The sequence below is a fragment of the Paralichthys olivaceus genome, chromosome 15 (assembly GCF_024713975.1).
Source record: "Paralichthys olivaceus isolate ysfri-2021 chromosome 15, ASM2471397v2, whole genome shotgun sequence".
NCBI lineage: Eukaryota > Metazoa > Chordata > Actinopteri > Pleuronectiformes > Paralichthyidae > Paralichthys > Paralichthys olivaceus.
The window spans coordinates 5,129,073-5,153,690 of record NC_091107.1 but is presented as its reverse complement, the minus strand read 5'-3'; the positions used below and the strand labels follow the sequence as shown (position 1 = coordinate 5,153,690).

General features: G+C 44.2%; 1 protein-coding gene across 1 annotated transcript in view; it reads right to left on the bottom strand.

Annotated features, from left to right (window-relative positions):
- The window catches only part of dchs1b (dachsous cadherin-related 1b), an 86,161-nt gene that overhangs the window by 11,712 nt on the left and 49,831 nt on the right, over positions 1-24,618 (bottom strand). Inside the window, exons 5-14 of the mRNA XM_069539958.1 lie at positions 8,577-8,768; positions 7,221-7,452; positions 6,890-7,126; positions 5,146-6,204; positions 4,846-5,033; positions 4,476-4,572; positions 4,205-4,362; positions 1,570-2,010; positions 1,141-1,436; positions 859-974 (exon numbers count right to left, since the gene is read on the bottom strand). Of these exons, the coding sequence (XP_069396059.1) occupies positions 859-974; positions 1,141-1,436; positions 1,570-2,010; positions 4,205-4,362; positions 4,476-4,572; positions 4,846-5,033; positions 5,146-6,204; positions 6,890-7,126; positions 7,221-7,452; positions 8,577-8,768 (3,016 nt within the window). The remainder of the gene's footprint in view (positions 1-858; positions 975-1,140; positions 1,437-1,569; positions 2,011-4,204; positions 4,363-4,475; positions 4,573-4,845; positions 5,034-5,145; positions 6,205-6,889; positions 7,127-7,220; positions 7,453-8,576; positions 8,769-24,618) is intronic.

Here is a 24,618-nt window from a genome sequence, read left to right as displayed (position 1 = left end):
AACATTAGCTTTCAAGTGGTCAATAAAACCACCAGGAAAGCAGCTGTAATGTGAAATGACAGAAATCTAATATTGGCAGAGCAGACATGTAATTTATTCGCAGTAATCATGCTAATGATACCCCCATATCAGCCAGGCAGTTTGGTAAATGTCTCTGCAGTACAAAGCTAATCTGCTATTACAGCTACTCTTAACCATGAGCTTAAGCCATAACCACACAGTCTGAGACACAGAGCAGGAGTGAAATCAACCCCTGCAAACACACGAGACACTTGACAGTAATGAAGTAAAGACTTTCTTCCATCTGGAAGCTCCATTAAATGTCCGTCTCATGGTTCCTAATCCCATCCCCGCCAGAGTGGAGCACACCCACACCACCCAGCACAAGCGATGAAGAGATTACACATACACATATATAAGATATCAAAGGCAGTCCACGTCCGCAGCCCAAATAAAGATCTGTTCCCATGAAGGAAGCCGTCAAGAAAAGAACACAAGGGCATTATTCAATGGGAATATTGCACTGTACGGCAGTGAAAGATCGTCTAGTAAAGCAGGTTATGGGGGTTATGAGTGTTTCAGCAGTTGAGACCCCGTAGACGCAGAAGTTCAGTGGATAATTATGATGTTCTGGAAAGTTCTGTTCATTCAGGGGGCGTCCAGGGGTTGGATGCTGATGATCTATCAATCATAGTCCTGCAGTGTTAAATCATTCAAAAACAAGATTTTAAATGCAAGGAATTATGTGGTGAGTTTTTCTCCAATCAGCTCTTGATGGAGTGTGAACTGGATATTTATGGGAAACTCTCAGCCTCCTGTTATTTCTAGATGATGTCCTCAGCCTGAAAATAATCTTACCAGTGTTGGGGTTCAGACTAAAGCGGCCAGCGCTGTTCCCCATCTGGATCCTGTACGACACGCGGCCATTTTCACCCTCATCTTCATCTCGAGCCATCACGTACAAAATCACAAACCTGCCAGTAAAGATACAAACAAACTGTCACATGATAGCAAACATGAACATTTGCTGATTTTCAAGCTTTCAGCCATAAAAGTGAATCAAAATTAAGACTTTATTCCCAAATATTTCATTTGTTTCTAGTATTACTGCATATTTCAGATTTACAGTTCGCCCCTCACCCCACAGGCTGGTCCTCCATGATGCTGACTGCAGATGGAGAGCTGAAGACAGGAGCGTTGTCGTTTTCGTCCGTCACAAACACTCGAGCGGTGACCGATCCCCAGCGCCTCTGAGAAGGATCCACTGCCTGATCTGTGGCCCGCACCACGAGAAAGAGGGAGGGCATGGACTCACGATCTAACTTCTGCCCAAGGGTCAGGACTCCGCTGAGGGGGTCGAGGGTCAGGAAGTCTGGCGAGTCAGGCCAGTAGTGTTCAATGGAGTAACGTAGCTCACAGTTGGGTCCACTGCCGTCCTGTAAAAACACAGAAGCACAAATGGAAATGCTAAACCAGCATGGAGAAATGAAAACTTTCAGATTTGCATCCACATAGTTTATTTCAGTACATGACATTTGCCTTTACATGTGATTTATTTCAGTTTCCCACCTGATCCACAGCCTGGAAGGTGTATATTGACGCCCCGGACTCCATGTTCTCTGGGATCACGATGGTAACAGGGTCCTCTGTGAACTGGGGGGCGTGGTCATTGCTGTCCTGCACGTTGATATCCAGCTGCACCAGGTGGCTGCTGGGAAACGCTTGAGAGAAGTCGGACACCTCGACATGCATCATGTACTTCGACCCTTTCTCATAGTCCAGCTCGCGCACCAGATACACGTCGCCCTTCAAACGGTCCACCATGAACGTGCCGTCGCGGTCTGTCCCTCCCACCACGAGATACGTGACCTGCCCTTCCAGTAGAGCAGAGTCATGCTTGTCATGCGGGCGGAGGGAGCCGATGACGGAACCCGGGGCAACGCCTTCCACTATGTTCAGGGTCATGGAGAGCATGTTCGGATTAGGACTGGACCTGGAGGAGCTGAGAATCTGCAGGAAAATGGGTACAATAAATTGAAATGTGGGAGAAAAGTGTCAAGTTGAGTTTTGCCCTGTGTACGTTAAAGGATCTTATTTCCTTTGGTATTCTGCAGACGATGCAGACATATATGGCTCAAACCCCAGGCCATCCCCAAACATGGCCTTGGGCTGCAGTCTGTGTCTGTTTTGTTGTTAATACCATAATAACCCTCACAAGCATTTCTCATTTTACACGAAGACATTATGTTCGATTCTTCCAGTAAATATCTTGACACTGCAGCATCATGTCTTCGAGATGAGAGTCAGGATTTGTGATCTGTGACAATATAATGACGGGGATGTGTATGTGGAGGGAATAATGTAAATATATCATGGCTCCATATGCAGCAGTCTGGTCAGATGAGGAACAAATACATGCCAGGAGGCTTTCGCTGCTTTGAGCAATGGTTTCAGGGTTTTAATATTGTTCTGGGGCAGATGAAAGAACTCTGAAGACAGCAAACATAAGCAGATTTTTACAAGCTCTGGTTACAGCATTTAAAAGATCCACACACACACACATCCTTCACTTGCTTTAACAAGGTCTCTTGCAATGAATTGCATCTTTCTTCTTTATTAAACGTAAAAAGCAACAATAAAGACAGAAAAAGAGGAACGTGATGTGGGTAATGTGCATAATTAAACCTCATGTGCTGACTAAAAAGACCAATCGATGTCCAGACATTTGAAGTCAACCATATATCGATGTAAGAAAAATAGCTCAAGCCTTCTGTATGTGCCTCCCATATTTCCATAACTGTTTGTCTTATTTGCTACAGCTTTGGCGTGTGTGTTGTTAAGGATCCAAGGAAGTGCAGTGTCGAATTTGGTGCAATTTGAACAAGTTCAATAACTTTGAAAAAACAGGTGACGAGTGTAGAAGTGACAATTAGGATTCAACAATGTGGGTTTGATGTACTATATCGAGTCTCACTGATCTTTGAATAAACAGGTGAACAGGTCTTGCGAGGTGGTGCAGCTTCAGGGTTCTGTGGACTGAGTCCTTCAGCCACTCTATACTTTCTGCTGCTCAATTACTGCAGGTCACTTTTACAGTTTCAGAAAGAAAAGCTGAAACAAGCATCACCACAGGCCAAACAAACAGTCCATTCCAAACATGTAAGCCATAGATGCAGTGTATGTGTGTGAATGGGTGACCGGCAAAACACTGAACTGCTTTATAAATTTCGACTGTTTACCATTTTAATGCATCACAGCATTTCAGTTATCTGCTGTACTTATCTTTCCCCACTGCCTTCTCCTCTACAAGCTACATGGGTACTTGAGTATTTGTGGTGTACAACAACATCCCTGTGTCAGTTTTCACCCACAGCTGTTTGAAATGTTATCTCCAAATCATTATATGGAAACGTTACCTCCTGAGAGTGTTTGAATGTGCCGTGTGCAGCGTGCACGTCCGTGTGCGTGCATGTACCGCGGCCTGCTACCGTACGGTGGTGTATTCCCTTTCTCTTTGTGCGATTCGATGCAGCTGGCTCTCATCAGATCTCATCTGGGACCATTTGATTCCAAGGTGCCTGTTTCCCCTCAGTCTAATCTCAGTGTCGCACAAGCAGGCAAAATCTAAGGCAAGCGCTCCTGCTGTAATTAACATCCTTTTCCTTTCTGAAATCACATCACACAAAAAACACAGAGCTCTGCAGCTCCACAGTCAAAGCAGAACCACCACCCTTCCCTGGCTACATGCCTCTGTGGCAGACCACTCTCTTTCCTGCTGGTGAACTCCTGATAGTGTATGTTGATACACAGGATTGACCCTCCTACAGAAAGTTCAGAACAATAACTCAATTGGGACCAGCTCCCTCCTGCAGCTTGGGGTTTCTCACCTTGGGTTTTGATTACCCTACGAACCTTTGGAGCAGGAAACGCACGCTAGATTGGATAGATGATTTTGTTTGTATGGGCCCAGGCTCAGTTTCTCTCCTTCTCATATTTACCTCCTTTTTCAATTCCTTTGACAGTTATACTGTTCTTTCTGTGCACAGTTTGAGGAAATTACTCTCGGCAAGGAATGCAGAGGGGCTGAGGTAATGTGGAGATATGAGCTGCTTTTTGGCCTGTTCACCAGATTGGTCTTTGTTTAAAATTGTCCAATGCCTCAGAAAAGTTTTTGAGAAGCAACAAATGCACAGATTAAGTTTACCTGTATCCGTATCTGGCAGGTGGAGCTGAGGCCCGGCGTTCCGTGGTCAGCAGCGGTCACAGTGAAGATGTACTCAGCTCGCTCCGCCCATCTCAGAGGGGCGGCAGTTCTCAGCTCGCCGCTGGTCGGGTTGAAGGAAAAACGCTCCACTCTGGAGCCTTTGGAGGATGTGACAGATGTAGTTATCAGCTCAGAGTAAAAGCAGTGATGAGGTAATACTGGGATTTAAGTGAATAAAGGGTCGAAATGTAAAAGTATTATTGACACTCACCTGATAAAGAGTAGTACACAGTCCCATTCTCACCCTCATCTGAGTCTTTAGCTGCCACTGTCCCTAAGACAGTCCCAGATGGAAGCCCCTCCATCACCTGCATTCAAGAATGATTTGTATTATTGAATATATATTCATGACTTTCTCCAACATACCATGTGGGATTCTTATGATATGAAAGAAAAACAAACAAATCAGAGGATTAGACTTGAAAACCCACTTTAAGAAAATGTTTATTATATTTAAGAACCCATGCAGTATTAAATCAATATGGGAATGAAAAAAACAAAATTGCTGCAGTCATATGAAAATAGTAATATGAAAATAGTTTTTCCAGGCAACTGATCAGATCTATCAAATTCATTCTCACCTGAAGGAGCAGCTCCCTGTCCGGCCTGGAATGTGTAAAACTGGGGGCATGGTCGTTTTCATCCAGCACAGTGATATGAGCGGTGCCGGTGGCACTGCGAGGGGGCGTCCCTCCGTCCTGGACGACCACAACCAGCTGGTAACTGGACTGCTGCTCTCTGTCCAGGGCGAGGCGGGTGCTTATCTCACCTAAAGAAATACAGGACGATTGAATGAGTGAAGGCTTGAGCTAACAAATCATTCTTCTTATGGAGTAAATTCACCACATTCATTTCACTTAACACAAAGTCTTCATCTTCACCTGTTTGTGAGTTGATCTGAAAGTGTCTGTCAGCATGCAGGAGCCTGTAGGTGAGTCGAGCATTCAGTCCTGCATCCCTGTCTGTAGCAGACACTCTTCCAAAGCCTGTCCCGGCCAGCAGGTTCTCTCTGACAGCCAGGAACACCCTCTCCTGGCTTAGTCTGGGGGAGTTGTCGTTCTCGTCAGTCACTGTCACCCTGACTGTGGCACTTCCAGTTCTCCCCACCCCTCCTGGGCCTGAAGAGGCGAGGACAGTCAACAGGTACATGTCTTTGACTTCTCTGTCCAGAGAACTACGGACAAAGAGCCATCCGCTATCGGGCATGATGCCAAAACCAGCGGCATCACCGTCAGGCCTAAGGCGGTAGGAAATAGAGGAGGAAGAAGATGAGGAGGAGCTTCCACCATTCCCAGAAGCCTCTCTGTTGAGTGCTCGGACCTGGAGGAAACGTGTGTTGAGCGGTGTGTTTTCCCGTAACTCCACACGGTAGGTCAGGGTGTCAAAGTTGGGTCCTTGTGCATCTTGTGCTTGGATGTGGACCACGAGTGTGAAGGTGGAGCTAAGCTGAGGCGCTCCGCCATCCTTGGCAACCACCTGAAGGTCATAGCGTTGGACATTGTCATAAGACAGAGTCCCAATCAGACGTACCTCCCCACTTCCCCGGTCAACACCAAACGTCCTCTGGCCAGTGCTGCCTGCAGCTCCGGCAGAGACCAGGTCGAAGCTGAGCTGACCGTTATGACCAGAATCCTTGTCAGTGGCCTGAATGCGGTAGATAACAGTCCCCATTTTGGTGACCTCTGGTAAGAGGAGGGACTCTGATGAAGAGGGGAGGAAGGTGGGGGCGTTGTCATTGACATCAGAGATGGTTATTCGCACTCGGCTGGTTCCGTACGCGGGAGGAGAGCCGGAGCGTGCCTGGATTTCCAGGTCTAGACTGGAGCAGGTCTCATGGTCCAAAGGAAGAGCTGTACGGATGGTACCAGAAGCACTGTCCACCTTGAAGTAACCCTCAGGGTCTCCGGAAGAGATGGAGTAGAAGATGTCCTTAGAGACAGCTGAGTGGAGGACGACAAAAAAAGATATAAAACTGCAAATAGTTTGAGTTAAAGAAGGAAAAATAACAATGTTTCATAAATAAAAGAGACTGAAAGAGTGTTGATTGTCCACTCCACTTGTAAGTGAATACATACCCAGGACATTAAATAAAATCCACATCCACTCTCATTTCAAGTGTTAATGAAGGTCTGGGTTTACTCAGAGAGGGAGCACGTCTGGATTCACTGAAAGCCTTGTACAGGTCAGGACAGATATGAAGCACTCCACAACTGAGAACAGTTCATTCTGACTCCCACTCAGAATTATAGCCCCATTCAAATCCATTTCTCCATCATTAATAGTGGGAGAAAATAAAATTCTAGCCACGGCTAAAAAAAATAATCCCCTGTAAAGTGCGTGCTGTGTGATGGATGTGATTTCTTAACGGAGTCTATGCTCTTGTTGCCGACATATTTGTTCAACTGCTGCAGAGTAAGAGCTACAGCACCGTGCATGCTGCAGCCCATTAGTGCATTTCCATCCTGTGCGTGTCAGGAAGATGGAAACAGGTAAATCACATGAAGCTGGGTGCTGCTGGTGAGGTATGTGAAGGGAATAGATAAAAGAAAACCTGAACTGACTAAAGCTTGTGGTTTGAAGAGAAACAATATAAATCTGAGGACATGATTGAACAGGTGACCTCACCTGTCTTGGCAGCGGCACGGACAACTCCCACCGCCGTCCCCCTTAGAACGTCTTCGGACACGGTGAAGAAATACTGCGCCTGTTCAAACGTGGGAGACGCCACTGAGCCGCCAACCACGCTCACATTCACCCGAGCGTTGACTGGCGCCGTCAGACCGCCGCCATCTTCCGCCGATATCACCATGGAGATGACCGTGTTGGCTTTGCCGTGGAGCGAGCGGGAGAGAGAAATGACTCCTGCAGGGAAAGAAGGATAAAAATTACACAACATTCATTGATTTTGTCCAAAGTGCCCCTGTGTCACAAAGAAAACACAGCCACACATTCATACCTGTGTCCTTGTTGAGGGTAAAGAATGTGGAGCCTCCTCCAGGCACTGTGCGGTAGGTCACCCTGCCGTTCTCCCCAGCATCAGGGTCATTGGCTGTTACCTTGACGACAGAAGTTCCCGGGGCGCTATGGGCGCTGAGACTGACTGTGTAGAGGACCGGATAAAATGTGGGCCGGTTGTCATTAATGTCCACCACAGAAACCTGCACACGGGCTACTGAGCTCAGACCACCCTGAAAAAGAAAAAAAAGTTGTTTCAATTACATTTTATTAAAAATGTAATAATAGTCTATTGAAGCACAAGATATACAGTTAAATACCATCCTTCCTCCCTTGCTTCAGAGAATATCCCCAAAGGCAACACTGATTTCGTTTTCTGCCCCTCGGTGAAAGTGACACTGACACAGTTCAGGTTTTTATTAAAAACTTTATGAAACTGCGACAATAGATTTACGTCACACTGTAAAGATGAAGCAGCTGTAAATGAAGACAGATGAACTCTCTGTTGAAGATCCCTGACATTTGGACCCAAACGCCCTCTGCAGCATTTGTCAGCAAGAAGAAGAGTTTGAACTCATTACACTGTATCTGTGCGCTTTAGTTTTACAAGAGCGTTAAAAACAGGGATATTCGAGACAAGGGGAGCAGACACCGGCTGGATTAAACTGGGAATGTGCTGTGGCTGCGAGGAAAGATGCATTGTGGGATCATTAATTACCTGAACATGGGTAAAAAATAAAGAAAGTAAGAATAATACTACGATGCATAGAAATGGCTGTGTATCTATTTCTTTATATAACCCAACTATACACGTGAGAATAAATGTTTTATTGCATCTCATGTAGTGTCTCGGTGTTGTTAAAGTGCACCCATTGTGATTAATTGAAGCTTTAAATGTTCATGGATCTATTGGCATGATCCAAGGACAACAGTGTGTAAATGTGGTCAGGTAGAGCTGTTTAACTGAGATGGTATCATTCTTTAGTTAAAGGTCAATTAAATGGGTCTGTTTCCGTACTTTACTCTACGTTTTCTTTTCCTCCTGTTTTCCTCTGATTGCTTCGCCATGCTGCTGAGGTTCCCTTGATTTTTTTTGATGACACTGGGTACCTTCCTCTTCAAACATATCTTCAATGCATCTTTGATCAGATATAGTTTTCCTGCAGCTGTACACAACTTTAATTTGATGTCTGCCTGAAGCTTTGATCGGATGAGACACTGCACACTCCGTGGGCGACGTGTTTGGTCATGGAGCAACTCAAAGAACGAATACTTTGACTTTAGTGGAGTTTGACGTTTTGCTAGGAAAAAGAAAAAGGTTATAGAGTTTTGAACTTATCACAATAACTTTTCTTACTCCATCTGTTGCAGTTACAGTCAAGTCAAACTTGTCCAGCCCCTCGTCACGGTCAAGAGCCGTGCTGGTGCACAACTGGCCCGTCTCCTTGTTGAGGGTGAAGTGCGTCGGTACCAGGCCTCCTGCGGAGCCTGAGCCTAGCGTGTAGGAAATGGCGCCGAAGGAACCGCGATCCTCATCTGTGGCCGACACCTGAAGGGAAACAGACATAGGCTGAGTCACGGACGGTCCAGAGGCGTCAAACGGCCTGTGACACATGAGGATCACATAAACACACAAAGCCAAAGTCTGCGTGAAAGCAAACCTACACGTGTCATAATTATTATATACGAGCGAAGGGCCTTTCTGTTATCACAATAACCACCCCATAACACGAGCCCATACATCTGCACTTGTCCAAATATCACACACCATAGCACTACTTGTTATGATTTCCAGAGTAGAATAAAAAAAAACGGAGCATATGTCAGAGTAATTCATTTTTTTAGATCACGTATAAGGAGTGTGTAAAAAAAATTGACCCATCTCCCAGCGGTGTGTTTGAAAACCCGGCAAAGGAACAGGTGATGTGGTGTAACCATGGATACAGAGGGGGGGGGCCTGACAGGTAACCTTTAGCAGATGAGAGGAGAGTTGTTGACGGAGGTTGTGAGTTTGGGTCAGAGGTCAACAGAGGCATTAACTGGTTTTCAACTGACGTTTAAATAAGATGCAGTCTGACCGGACGACTCCTTGATCTTTGACCTGTTTCATCTCATCTACCATCCTTCATCCTGCTGCGCATACACACACGCACACACACACACGCACACGCACACACACACACACGCACACACAAATATACACCGTACGCTCCACTAAACCACGAAAAAAATCCCATAATACAACAAAGATTTCCTTGCAAAAACCGAAAGGGTTATATCCCCTGCATGTGCTCCAGGGTCCTGTCTCTGGCTGGAGTTTTACACGGGTCTATAACATTGTTTGGTGGCGTTTATGGAGCCTGTTTAAAGTAGCACTCTCCCTCAGATCTCGAAGCCTTGAAGGCGAGCCAAGATCCAGGAGGCCTCGTGATATCAGCCCTCCTCTGGATTACAGTCTCTTCTCATTCAGCCACAGTGAGATATCTGATGTGTTTGATTTCACAATGAACGGAGACATTTTGGATTTTAGCGGTTTAACGTTTTGAGACGGAGGAAGGATGTTGCTCTGTTTCCAAATGGGATGATGTGATTCACCTCAATCACAGCACAAAGTGTAATATGCATATATGCTTATAATTTGAAAGACAGATAAAGAAATAAAGATGGAAAAACACAAGTTGTAAGTGTAATGAACGTTTATATACACACTCATACACTTTTCTTTTCATACATTCAATTTCATGAAATTTCAGAAAGTGAAACCAAAGCATCTTAATCAGCCCCCGGTGGCTGGTTGCAGTATAGGTGATGGTGATAAACCCCACCTCCTCCATGTTAGCAGATGTTTCCTCTCATTTTAGGTAGTTCGCTAACCTCCTATCGCTACTTTCCATTCTGATGTCTTCTGCATTTGTAAATGAAACTTTGGCTTTCACTTCTGGATAGTAGAGGGAAGTAGAAACAAGTCAGCGATCTTTATATAAAGTCTACGTCCAGTTTACACACTGATGACATCGGAGCCTTGACCCAGGACACTTTGTCCATGGGCAACGGAGGAGCAAGGGAGCAAGGGAGCAAGGAGCAAGGGAGCTCCCCCCCAACGTTCTAATTAGTGGTCGACCTTCACAGCCACAGCTGCGAGTGGATGTCATGCTATGAAAATAAAGTTTCTATAGTTCAGGAATCAAGCAGTAGTATGAAAAAGAAGATAGTATGTTTGTGAGGACAAGTGAGATATTTTTTGTAATAGGATTATTAAACTATTCTCTTCTCTTTTTTTAACAGTAGTCCCAGTATTCGATCAGTTTAAAGTGATTATTCTTCTATAGATGCACATCCCCTGGAGTTGTCACAGAGTATTTTCCACCTTAATTAACTCCTCAAAAAAAAAGTGAAATAGACAGACAGATTTCTTATGTCTACGCTTTTTGCTTAATGATTTCATCATACGCCTGAAACCTATTTTCTGAACTCGCCCTGGCCCTGAACCCCGCAGAGCGCAAGACCACCGCAGCAGCAGACATCCGGCAACAACCTTCCTCCTGTCCCACTGACACCTGTCTTCTTCATTACACTTAACTACTGGCTACAGACAGAAAGACAGACAGACATACGGGACAGGAATAATACCACCTTAACTCATACTGCTGCTCCTATAGAATATTCAAACATGGAAATAGTAGAACAGCACTTTCTGGGTTTGACCAGGGCAGGGACAGTTGTGGTTTCGGTGCAGCTCGATCCGAACCTCGTCCTCTGGTCGGCCTTTACAGCGTGGTGGGGTTTCATATCATTGCTGAGACTTCCTATAGAGTACAGTGTTGACACTGACGCTATCTTTAGGATCGAGGCTCATGTCTGGGTGTTCCTCGTGTCTTTCTGGCTGTCTGTGATGGATTAGCCACCTGTGGTGATGAGAACTAGATGAACACACACAGACACTCACATATATGATGACCCCATCCTTTTCACAAATCTAATTAAAGAGGTTTTAACAACCATGACTGCCCACCTGGTCATAGTGTGACCTCATCGACACAAATGCCCGTCCCGAACAAAGGCAAGCGAAAGGTCGTTGTGTCATGGATACGACAGCAAAGGAGACAAATGTTGTGTCTTTAGGTTTATATAAAATACAGGCAGGAGCAAACAGCACATGAATACACTTGTTTTTGAGGAGGGAAGGACTGGGAACAAAAAGAAGAGCAGGACATCGATTCTCCACACAGTTAAATTTAAAAACCCTCAGCAGTATGGTATGGATTCTTCATGCTGGAGGGAAAAAAAGTGCAACGCAAACGCAAGGAGGTAGTACAGCAAGAAAACGTCTATTTAAGCACGCTTTCATGGAAACCTTGGGAGCTATAAAATAAAAGATGTAAGGATTTGGGGTTTTTTTCTGCAGCAACATACTGTACACACAAAGCACAGCGGTTATGTGGTTCCACAGCTGAAATGCTGAGTTAAAACATGGGATAAAAATGGAGAGGGACAGAACAGAGACAGGACTTCAAGGCAGAAATACACAATGGTTTTGCCCAAGAACAAAAGTTGTACATGTGCGGCAGACAAAACAAAAAAGATGGAAGGGAGCATCTTAGAATCGAATTTCATCGTTTCATTTCCCTCCTGTAAATCCATCTGACAGCACCAGCAGGTTGGGTCAAACTGCCGAAACTACACAAAGCTCCTTCTCTTAGTTTGTTTCCTTTTTCTGAATTTTTAGTGCTCATTCAAAAAAGACAGCACAGTTTTGAAGCCAACAAGATAAACTGGTAAACACTTAGACTCAACATGTCTTCTTAAATCAAGAGCTCTGCTCGGCCAGACGAGGGTGTTTGTTTGCCAGGGAGGAATTCCTCCCACGCCTGATCCTGCTCTGTCATCCACGACCAGCCAGCCAACCTCAGCTCTGCACAGCTATTCCTCGTCGCATCCCTCCATGATAAATACACAACTACACAGCAACCCGTACTTCTTTGTTGCTCACAATTCAATGTGGGCCTTCCAGAGTCACAGTGACTTTTGGATGAGGTCCTTTGGTAGTAGAGTGTGGATACACAGTGAGTTAAACCAGGTTCAGACAAAATATGTTTTTGGGTTCGGGTTGACTTGATTTTTTCGGTGCATGCGCCTGTAATCGGGGAAAACATCAGTCTCGGGTTGGGTTGAGAGACCAAAATACGAGATTCCTGAACAGATTTGGGTTTGGTTCAGTAAGTTTTCTTTTGCACTTACACAGAAAATTGCCGCCCAAGCCGATCTCCAGTTGGCAGGTCTGTTCTTTGGCTGAAAGGTCAAAAGTTTTTGTAATGCTATAGAGCTGCTTTGGATGATGCAGGGTTTGAGGACAAAAAAGTTTAATCCTATTGTGTTCAAACATTAAATTAAAGACTATAAGTGTGGTTTTGCAAGTTGATTTCCATTTATCGTTGGAATTACCTGAAACTAATGGCTGCCGGGAAGGTGGCAAATGTCTGGAGTAAGGTTTACTTTGGAAAAGGGTCTGCAGTAATTAATAAGTGTACACAATTTATAGTTAATGGGCTAAAACTTGCTTAAACCTCCAGTGTGGTTCTCCTCTCTGTGGGAGAGTTGATATCTCACCTGGCGCCAGTAAATTTAAAAGTGTTTGGAAAAAACCTTTGGCAAACGTGATGCGGAGCAGAGCGAGGAAACAAAGAGATTAAGGTCAGTAAAACGTTTAAATCTCTCGAGTACGATCAAGTGAGGTCATACTCGGAGTAAGAGTAAAAGTAATGTAGGCAGTGACGTTGTAAGTTGCAGTTAAAGAACATCAACATCATCTACTGCATCTGCCAAACATCTGAACTGACAGTACCACGATCCATGATTTGCACACAGCAGCGTATTGACCAACTTCTATAAATACAGTTTCACACAGCACACGTCAGCCCGTTAAGACTTTGTGAAAAACAGTCAGGAAGAGCGTGCCGAGTATCGGATTCAGCCCAGACTCAGGCCTGGGGTCGTTTTTTTTCTTTTGTCCATAGAGAGTCATTCATCCCTGGCTGCGGCAGAAGAGGAGCAATCACTCACTGGAGCATTAGCAGAGATCCAGACCCCATCACTCATTTGCCTCAAACGACACCCTCTCTTTCTGTCTCTTTGTCTCTCTACCTTTCCACTTAACCTCTCTCTGTTCCCACTGTCGCTCTCGGTCGCTCTCAGATACAGCGGCTATCTCTCACAGGGTTTTACTTAGATCGCAGACACTCACGTAACCCTTCCTATCCACAACTCAACGTCCACACCCATCTGTCGGTGGAATTTACCGCTGCACGGAAGGAGCGGCCTCCTGCCCGTGATACGGTGCAGATTAACAGCTATTGTCTAATGATACCAGCAGGCCAGTGGTTATCGCACAGCAAACATCTGGCACACCTGTAACTCTTGAGCTGGTCAGCTTTTATTTGTTTTTATACTATACATGCTTTCCTTTTTCCATCTCTACTCTTCTTTTTCGCTATACTCATTGCTCTATACCCCTTTTATTGTATTACACCTCCGCTATTCATTCCTCTCATCTATGCTCGTCCTCTCCAGATGTGGGCGCTGATCCAGATGGACCCTGCTCCTCTCTGCAGTTTGTCTCTGTAAAACATCAGTTAGTGTCAAAGGGGGTTTGCGCACGGCTTCCCAGAGGCGGCCGCAGTTCTGCTGCAGTTCAGGACTTTTATGGCCTCTCATGAAAGAGAGGGAGGGAGGTTTTCTATAGGCTTTCACAGTAAAAACCTGTAAAACACAGAGTTATACCGACCTAATCCACTTCTTCCTCATGACTGTTGCCAGGCCTGAATGTTTATGAAGCAATCATCATCTCTGAGGTCGAACGGGCCAAGAATAAGCCTATATCTCTGCAAATATAGATCCACCACAAGCTTACAACTTTTTTTGTAGATTTCACAATAACTTGTATTAGTTATGACACTGTGCTCACCAAAGAGATTTTGAAAGTAGGGCTATATGTAAAAATATATATTGTTTTTAAAATAGTATTTAATGCTTGGATTAGTCTTGAGCCATTTTCAGACATGAACTCTGGATATTTTCAAGACAACTGGGTCCAGATATTATCAGGAGCTTGCCTTTTACATAAGAACAATGCAGCAGGAGATAGTCAAGGTCAGATGCATTCACAGCAACAGGAAAATCGCTGCAAAATTGAAATGAGGCATGGCGTCTGGGTAGAGCGTGCAGAACGCAGGACATAATGTGACCCGTCTTTTTGTTTATAGCACAATGGCATCCCCAAAAGATCTCGAATCTCGTTGTCTACTTATGCAACCTGTAGTACCTACTACCTTTTTTTTATCCTGAGATATTTTTGTTCTCCTCGGACCGTTTCTTTCTTTGTTTGTCGGCACAATTATGCAAAAACTACAGAACATATTTCAACAAAATTGGTGGAAGGATGGAACATGGGCCAAGAAAGAAGACATGAAATGTTGGTATCGATCTGGTCAAAGGAGACGGATACAGGATTTTTGTTATCATTTTCTTTCCAAATTCCCAAAATATCTGGCAACTGCAATCCCACATCTCAGAAATCAACTAGATGAGCACAATTCTTCTTATTACTGATATAAATAATAATTGCAGAAACTATGAAAACTAGAACCAAACGGTAATAAACCTGAATGATCCTTTAAAGCAGCAGCGGTGACCATAAAAGAGCACGAGAGACCTGAAGCCTGTGAAGTGAATGCATCATCGTTGGGATAATTCAACACATGCTGACGTTATTTACAAGAAACTGAAATTGGAGAAGTGATAGCGATTGTTGGTGTGTTGTGTGGAGCCTTAACCTTAACTTAATTTCACTGTATTTTTCCACTGACACATTCCTCAGCCCCCCAGTGAGCTGCATTCCTCATATCAGACATTCTCATGTCTCCAAATCAATTTGTGCCTCACTGTTGCCGATGAGTTGAGGCACTACTTGCACAATGATGTATGGCAGGAAGGGAGAGATGAGGAGGGGAAGGTAGGAGAGGGAATGAATTGGGCTGGAGAAGGAACAAAAGGCCGAGCTAATGATAACATGAGACCTTGAAATGAGGAGGAACAAGTCTTCATCTCGCTTCTCATTCTCCATTCCTCCCTTGACCTCTGCTTTCTCTTAGCGTCTCCCCTCTTTCCTATCCTCTCCCTCGCTCGGCCCTTCGGCACCCTATTATGGCAAGTGGTTGTTGTCTTTCATGTGGAGTTCACGGCTGGAAATGATTATGAACATCAAACCACAGAGGGGAAGAGAAGGAGAGGGAGGTGAAGGAGACGGAGCGGGAGAGATTGACTTCTATATTTGGAAGAAAGAATGCTAATATATTAATGAACGTAATAAAGGATGATGGCCTCTAGAACTCTCTCTTTCTCTTTTCGTCTCCCACAATAGTTCCCACACACACACGGCAGGTTCTTATACACAGAAATCTAAACAGTAAAATGTACCATAAGGTAACTGCTGTAGCCCGTGGGCTTTTTTAACATGCAGACATGTGGTGTGTGTTAGGAAGTTTATCTCTGGGCTGCATCACATGTTAAAAAAACAGCAGGCACGGTTTACCCACGCTGGCTCAACAACATGTTGTCACTCCCCGTGCCTGCTTATTCTCCAGGCTTCGCAACAAACAAAAGATGGAGCACGGCAGCAACGGGAAACTGTGATCGCACACCACGGCAGGTTGCATTGCTGAAATGAAACGCAACTAAAAATGGGACCAATCAGAAAACACAACATTGTGATTGAGAGATGCTGAATGTGTTTTTTGAGCTGGAAACGAAACTATAAGGCTGATTGTTCTAGAATGAAACACATGAATATCTTCATAACATAACCTAGTGTTTAAAACCGTCTTGGACGTTGCAGGACTGATGCTAACGTAGAGTGAACCATTTGGGATGCCTTTACATCATGACATTTCTCTCTACTTGTATATAAATGGTTATAGGCTTTGTGTGTGTGTGTGTGTGTGTGTGTGTGTGTGTCTGTCGGTGCCTCCCTGCCCCCTTCCCCAGTTTATAGATTCCTTTCAAAGGGAATCCTGTGGGCCCTGACTGACAGCTGGCCTAATCAGTTTGGAAATCAGCCCTATTTTTTACTTATTGTTAAATATTTATAGCCATTTAAACCCTGTCTCTCTCTCTGTGCATGTCCAGGCCTTAGTGAGACTCACTCTGGCCGGCGCGGCATCTGCGCACAGCGGATCTGCATATCTGTGAAATGCCAGAGATTTTTAGTGCCGCTATCTCACAAACAGCAAAGCTAATGAGGAGCTCGGGGTGAAGTGTCAAAGCTAAAGGGTAAGTGTGCACGTTCACCACCCACAGAGACGCACACGGACTGTCAACGTATATTCACAGTTGTGAATGTTGCCTTAAGGGCAGCAACATGGTTCACAATCCTCCACAACAGCTCAGGAGCGGGGTTGTTTTCTTTCGGCATAATTAGGTGAATTAACATTGGAAGTGACCCTCGGTCAGCAATCAAACTCAGATATTTGTGAGCTTAATGAGGCTCAACGCTGCTACACTGTTGATGAAGAGCAGCGCAACTGTTCTGCTTTGTGTGTTGAAGGTAGAAATACATCGTTTTGAAGCTGGAATTTATTTGTTAGCGTCACATGAATATCACGATCAGGTATCATAAATTGTCCTTTGCCTAATAAAGACAATTTCTTTTCCTTTTTGAAGCAAGAATTTCCCATTTATTCAACTAGAATATGTGTTTGTTGAATCATCTATAAGACTTATCCTATGAGGGAAGAGCTGAAGCGTGGAGTTTATTGGGCGAGAGGCAGGGCTCAACTATTCACACTTGTGTGTACACTTGCAGCCAATTTAGAGTCTCTAATTAACTTAACGTGTCTTTGGACTGTGGGAGGAATCAATCAATCAACTTTTATATGTATAGACCATATTCAAACATCACATTTGCCTCATGGGGCTTCACAAGGTGCGGAATCCTACAAGCTTATCCATTGGAAGAGTGAGGAAAAACTACCAAAATAACCCTTTTAACAGGAAAGAATAACATGGAAACTTCTGAGAGGGCTGCATGTGAAGGATCCCTCTCCCAGAAGTGCAACAGAGCACATCAAGCGAGTAACACTACAAACATTCATGAGAAAAAACAGTGTCGAGCATAAATGGAGCGGAAGTGTATCAATGTGGAACGTATTCAAACACGAAGCCAACGTACCCGCAGAAATGAGCTAAACAAGAATACGTACGTTGGCAGTCGTCAAAAGTTGAGAAAACTCAAAAATCTCTTGCATGATGTTGACTTGATGATTCTTAATGTTTTCTCGTTGTCATTGTGAACTGTACGTCAAAATACTGCATGGGGGGGTGGGGTGCAAAAGCTGCTCCAAGAGAGAGCAAACACAATGCCTGAGAGAAAAGTTCTCCCTCAGCTATCATCTTTGTTTTACACTGTGAGGTCTGTAATGTAAAGCGATGATTATCACTTCTTGTTTCCCAGCTGTAATTTTGCTTCAGAGATGAAGAGAAAACAGTAATTAAGGAGTGAGAGGGAGCACAAAGGCAGACTGGAGCTGGACCTCAAACTGGGGGGGGACGGCGGTCTGAGACTGTCTGAGGCTGTCGTTGGGTTTTTGGGATGAACGAGCGGATGAATGATTGAGAGCGAGTAGCCCACTGTTGCCACTCGGGGTAATTTTGAAATCCTCTAGCTGGCTAAAACAGCAGTGTGTGTTCGGCAGGATGTGTCTGTGTTTCTGCTGCAGCATCTCTCTCAAATGGGAGCAGACACTTGTGTGTGTATATATAAATTTGGGGCATTTTAGCGGTTTATCCAATAAAAACATGACAAAGAGATGGAGAGAGTGCAGCGGAATCCGTTTTGTTGTTGTTTCTCTCTTCCTCCTCTGGGACACCGCATGATTTTATTTCCTCTTTGATGAGTTAGTGAGACTTTTTTTTTTGAGCATATCATTGGTAGTGGGCACTTGGAATTTGAGGCTTAGCGTCTTGTTTACAGTTATTGTTTCCAATTTGTGCTTTAATGTTGAACGCATGTGTGCATGGCGAGAGAGGACGCGAGAATTTGGGATTCGCAAATCTGCAAATGTTGTTTATCGAAGCCCGATATATCTGTGTGTGTGTGTGTGTGTGTGTGTGTTGTGAAGCAACACCAGTAGCAGTTTAGGTATCGATTAGTCAAACTGTGGAAGACAGGAGATCAATAGGTCTGATTCGAAAGCGATCTATCATGAAGACATCTGTTAAGAGCTAAACTATCATAAATAATATCATATCAGCCGCAGGAATTCATTCAAAGACAAAATGTTCGTGTTAATCTGTGATCTGGTTTAAAATCAGGGTGCCGCTGAGAAAACATCAGTTATCTGTGTGTTTACATTCTGCGGGTGAGTTTTTCCTGATAAGGCTGATGTTTTACAGTCTTAAAATAAACACTATTACCACCATCTCTATATTATGTCTGAGCTGTTTAGACAAGCCTCTCTAATCTGAGGCCAACGGGGGAAACTCCTGCCCTCCCAAAAATATGGTTCAAGTTGATACACAAATAGAGACACACGTATCTTCTAAACATGTTACTCAGAGGTTCGGGCTCATCCACTTTTGATTGCATAGCTTCGTTCCTCTGAACCAAAATAGTGTCTGTAAGCCTTTGTAGCCCTCCGCCTATTCAGCGGTGCTTCCTGGACGTGATCCCCGAGGCCGTGGAGCGGTTTCATCATGCTCTCCTCCGTCACTGTGTCAACACTGAGCAAATGAATTAACACCAGACTCCAGCCAAATAAAGCTGAACTGTGGCTATGACTGGGACGTTTCTCTACCAGTCACAATGGTGGGTTACTAAAACCAACTAGAAGGATAATAAGTGATAAGTTCACATTGTTTTATGTCTGTTGAGTTTTATTTGTAGTCTATGAGAAAATTATTCTACTTCTCACTTGATTTATTAAGTCAGTTAATAAGGAGTTTATGGTCTCAAGCTGTAGTTCCAAGTCTTCCTCATTACAATAATGTTCATTTTATAAATCCTGGTCCCTTTGAGAGCCAAATAGATGATAAAGCACTGTATGCATTGGGGCGTGGATACCGTTGGATTGACAGCAAGTACCGTCCAATGGGTGCAGGTTGCAGGTGTAGGTGGGCGTGTAGGTCACAGGCCGCTCTGCCCGTCAGTCCTCCTTATATGTCTACTTCTGGTTTCAAAAAACTAAAATGGTGCAAAATTCCAAACTCAAAGCTTAAACTCAGCAATTGAAACAATCTGTTGTAAAAAAAAAACAAACAAACAATACAACTATTGATTTAGTTTTACACATCAGTTTTGTTTGTTTGAAAAATACATTGCTGCAATTTTCTTTAAATGATTTTACAAACTATATATTTCAAGTAAATACAGTAAATATTAATATTAGACAAATTTAATATTGGGATTTCCAACCGTACTGCTCAGCCCTGATACTAAACTATTCTCAAAAATGCGGTTGATAAAACGTCAAAGCAACTTGGGATTTTGTTTGTGTATCAATCGACTGCGGTCAGTTAGAAAACGAAATTCTCTTATTTTCCATGAAGTTTAAACTGATTTGAAGGGGGAACCCAAACATGACTCATTGAAAAACCACAGTTTTTCCACCACTCCCCCACGCTCCAGAAAAAACCCTCCAAACATGGCAGATAAAAAAAAATGGCTGAACTCACACGAGCACAGAGGTAAAAATCATTTGTCACTGCCACAATGATTCCTTGTATCTTACGCCTACGGCACGGCCTTGGTTAGGGCATTGTGGTACGTTGCCAGATGGAAGCCTTTAACTCAAAGACTTATTACATTATTTATCTATTATTATCTATGCCCAGGGGCTAAGAATATAATAAATCTAGCCAAACTTGAGTTAAAGGATTACGCCCTGACATGTTTCCAATTCAAACTAAATCAGGGGTTTATAAAGTAAATCTGATTGAAACCACGTCCTGCTCCGTGCAGGAGGGACGCAGCCTCTTTGATTTGCATTCAGGCTTCCACGCAAGATGAATTGCTCCAGATAAACATTTATGTTTCAGTGTCATTTTCTTTCCTAATTTGTAAACCAACACATTGCAGCTATGTGGGAGGTTCACACTAATCAAGCAGAGTGTGTTTATCGTTACGAGGGAGCTCGGCTTTACTGGGGACAGACTAAACCTTCGTCTGCCGTCCAGAAGTGGTCGCACAGAGAGCCAATCGAAAAAGAGCCAAGACGTCTGACAATATTAGTTCCTGAGATGAATTTCATTACAAACTGTGTGTCTGTGCATGTGTGTGGCATGTGTGTGTATGTGTACGACCAAATCCCTGAGTTAAAGGGGTCAAAGGTGAACCAAACATCCAGCTGTGACTCTCTTTCCTTGACCCCTAAAGATAGAGAAGCTATTATATGTTCATCTATATTTTCTGAGAAATGGCAGATCAGCACACATGACACATTTAACCAGCTGTGTGTACTGTGTGTACTTTCTTTTGTCCCTCATCTCTGTCCGTACTTTCTCCACGTTGCTCTCCCTTTTCCCGACTCCTCCCGAGGTCAGCTCGGCTGGCGACCTCCACCTCAGGGAGGTGATAATAGTAAAAGATAGCAGGAGCGCCCCCTGAGCTCTGGGCTTACATCTGGTGTTGGGTTACTCCGATAGATGTTGACCTCAGCAGAGAGGTACAGTCAACACACAAGGATCCACACCATAAGATCCTTGTGTGCGTGTGTGTTTGTGTGTGTTGGCTTGTGTGCTTGAGACTTCACACTTTGAAAATGAGATAATATAACAGTGTCAGTCTGCAGTGTTGTGTTAAAAGTGGGTCTGTGTTTAAAAGTAGTGTAAATATACACTGCATATAGCATTATAAAATGCTCTGTCTTGAACAAAGGAGAAACCCACTTCAAAATAAAGTGGGAAACCACCTTCAACCCTCACACACAGTAATATGCACATTACAGAGCAGCTCGGGCTGTGATTTTACGTCCGAGCCCGACCGAGCCTGATGTGCCTGAAAACAATTTCAAACATTTAGTTTGAACCCTGCCCAACCTGTCAGGTCCCCTCGGGTCCTGGTGGGCTTGGGTCAAGTATCCACACTCACACACATACACATCTTATCACAAGCATATCATACTTAAAAAGGCATAATTGCACCATGAGAGTGAATTTAATGAAGCTCAAAAAGCCAAAGGAACACTAATCAGTATTGTTTAACGAAGAATATAAGCTAATTAACTGGTTGGCAACTTTAAAATGTGTTGGTGCTAATGTCAAGCTTCACAAACTACTCAAAATATTTCAATGGTTAAAATGAAAAAAAGTTATCACACATTACTTTCTCAGGCTCTCAATTGTAGAACCACAAAGTTGAATTGTAAACTTGCTGGAGCCATTTAAATCTCCAGCGAATGTTCTCTGCACGTTTTGCAGATGTTGACAGATTTTTGAGATGCCTGCTGCCGTCGATCCCTCAGTATCAGTGCTTCACTGCAGATGTGTGTATTCTGACATCGCATGAACATTTCGCTTTAGGCTAAAAAAAACAATACATTACTGTACATGGCCTTGACTCTGTGCACGTCTGTAGTCATGTGCATGACAAGGGTCGAACAACAACAGCTGGTTATATTAGATCTCAGACTGACAATGGAGCTAAGTTGATTGTGCAGTTAGGAGAAGTGATGATAAATGAATTACCCTCTGACTGACCCGGGTCTGACCCACAGCCAGAGTCAGGGACGGGTCACCCAGTCAGAGGCCGTGTAGGGAAACATAAAGAGGTTCTTTTGTGTGCGTTAATGTTCATTAGCACCAGGGTCAACGGCAAGATTAAACGTAACACAGTTAGCGAATTTAATGTTGAGAAGGTTAAGCTATTTGGGTCCCACCCAAGACCCTGCAGGTCACGAACTCCAGCTGATGTGCACGATGAGCGTGGACGATTAAAAGAGCGATAGGTACAGTTTAAACACATAACCCTCATTAGCCCACACAAGTAAAGCAAAGTATAGGCCCCCACAGTGTCACACAAAGTGCTGAATGGTCAGCTCGAAGTCAAAGCTATTACAACTTAATGAACACTATTGATTAACCTTTTTCTGCTGAAGATACAGGAGCCAAACCCTTGTCTTCTCCACACACACACACACACACACACACACACACACACACACACACACACACACACACACACACACACACACTTAATTGACCCACAGAGACACAAGAAGCGTCCATGTGCATATTTGGGGGGGTTGGAGGTATCAGACCTGCGATTACACATTCGTACACAGCCTGAGGGGGTGAGAAACTAGCTTATCCTTGTTAAATTAATTTCCTGAGTCTGCACATGTGAGGTGAGCACAAGGAAGTGGTGAAGAAACACATCTCTGATTCCTGAAGCACCTGTTAAATAAAAGTTCATGCAGGACCAAAGATGATCCCCAGATCTTTCGACCATGCTTAGAAGAGGCAGCCAAGTTATTCTCAGGATAAACTGTTCTGTCTAAAGCTAAACATGGCTGCTTTAAATCATCATCGTCTTTCTCCGCTGTTTTTTTTTATTCGCCGCTCACGTGTTTCATGTGCTCTCGCCGGTTTCTCTGGAGAGGATTAAACGTAATTATTCCTTTGGGTTCGTCTTTTGGGCTCATTTGTTTTCCTGTCCCTCTGATTCTGGTGCTAACAAAAGACAGTCAGTGATGGCTCAGTCCACCAGCAGGGAATTAAAGTGCAATTAAAAGCGAGCACCAGAGGCTCATAAAAAATAAAACACACTTGATCAACCAGGTTGTCAGTGATGTAGTACATCTATCAAAGACACGTCCATGTGTGCAGAGGTATACAAGCGCACATGTGCATGCTCTTCCCCCCGCATTATCATCCCATCCTCCACGGTTAGCTCAGCCAGCTGGAATTTCCAAGAAAAACAGGTTGGCTATGCATGATGCAGCCCCGGGGTCAGAGACACGGCCAAACTCCTGCAGGGAGAGAATCAGGCAGGGATGAAGAAAAGGGGGAAAGAGAGAGGAGTGTGAGGGGAAAGAAGACGAGGGAGGGAGAGGGGGTTGGCGTTGCACACCTACGGACGTGTTGAAAGAAGTCTTAAATCAGCCGCACGTCCACACTTCATCAGTCAGTTCAGCGGGAAACGACTTCTTCACACAGAGACACACTGGAAGCACTGTGCAGCACAGTAGTGGCTTCAAACACAAACACTGCAGAAGTGAACTGGGCAGACAGGGCATGAGCCATAGATTACTTCATTGTCTCCTGTAAAACTACAACAGAACACCGCAGCTATTCCAAAAAAACGATGAATGCTAAGAAAGATGCTTTATCTGGATGTCGGGAAACTGAAAATCTTAATTGCTTGAACTGAGGCGAAGATAAACGGGAACGAAGATTAACTTGAAGCTGAATAGTCTCCGCAAAGAGAGACTTCGGCTTCAAAAGAAAGAATTAATGAGAATGTGACTGATTAATTGAGGGGCTTTTTTCTATCTTCATTACTTCATCTTTGTCGCTATCGCTATCGTATCTCCGCTGCCTCCATTCACTGTGCTGAATCATTACCACGGCATCGCTGAAGTGATTACAAGCCAACGCGTCGCTGATTACCTCATCTCTCATGCAGAAAGTTTTGGCTAATTTATGTTCGTGGGGAGATAGAAGACGATGTCGTCACACTCCAGGAGAAGAATGGTGAAAGTTGACTTTACGATGTCTTTGGAGAAAGAAAAAGGAGGAAAACTGCCATCGTGCTACAGAGATGCTGCTCCGAGGCCTCGAGTCCTCGTCTCGACGGACACCATCATCTGCTGCGTAGATCACGATGCACCTGTCATTTCCATCCCACGTAGCGAGGAGGAAGGAGGTGTTAACAGAAGTCAGGAGTTAAGGGGATGAAAGCAAGATTACACTAATGGGTATGATAGTGAGGGATGAGGTGGTGATGTGCAGTGAAAGTCTCGGGTACAGTACGTGTTGGGAAGGAGTGGAAATTGTTAGGATAAGAGGTGTGTATGAGGGAAGGTGCATATAAGGGAGGGAGAGAGGCAGCTGAACTAATGTGGTGTTTCAGAGAAGTGGAAAAAGAGGGTTAAGCAAGATGAAGCGGGGGCGGATAGACGGATAACCGAAGGGAAAAGAGGGGAACTAACGCTTCACCCAATAAAGATGATGACAGAATAGCATGTGATTTACTTTTTTTTAATGTCAGTTGCCTATTTTGGCACCGTTTTGCCTCATAATGGGGGGGGGGGGAGACAGGCAATGAAGGTTGAGAGGTTTAGCCGGGAGTTAGAGGGGATTAGCTCGAAGTCACGGGGTAAACAGACCTCCAACACAGCGAGCCAAGGGGT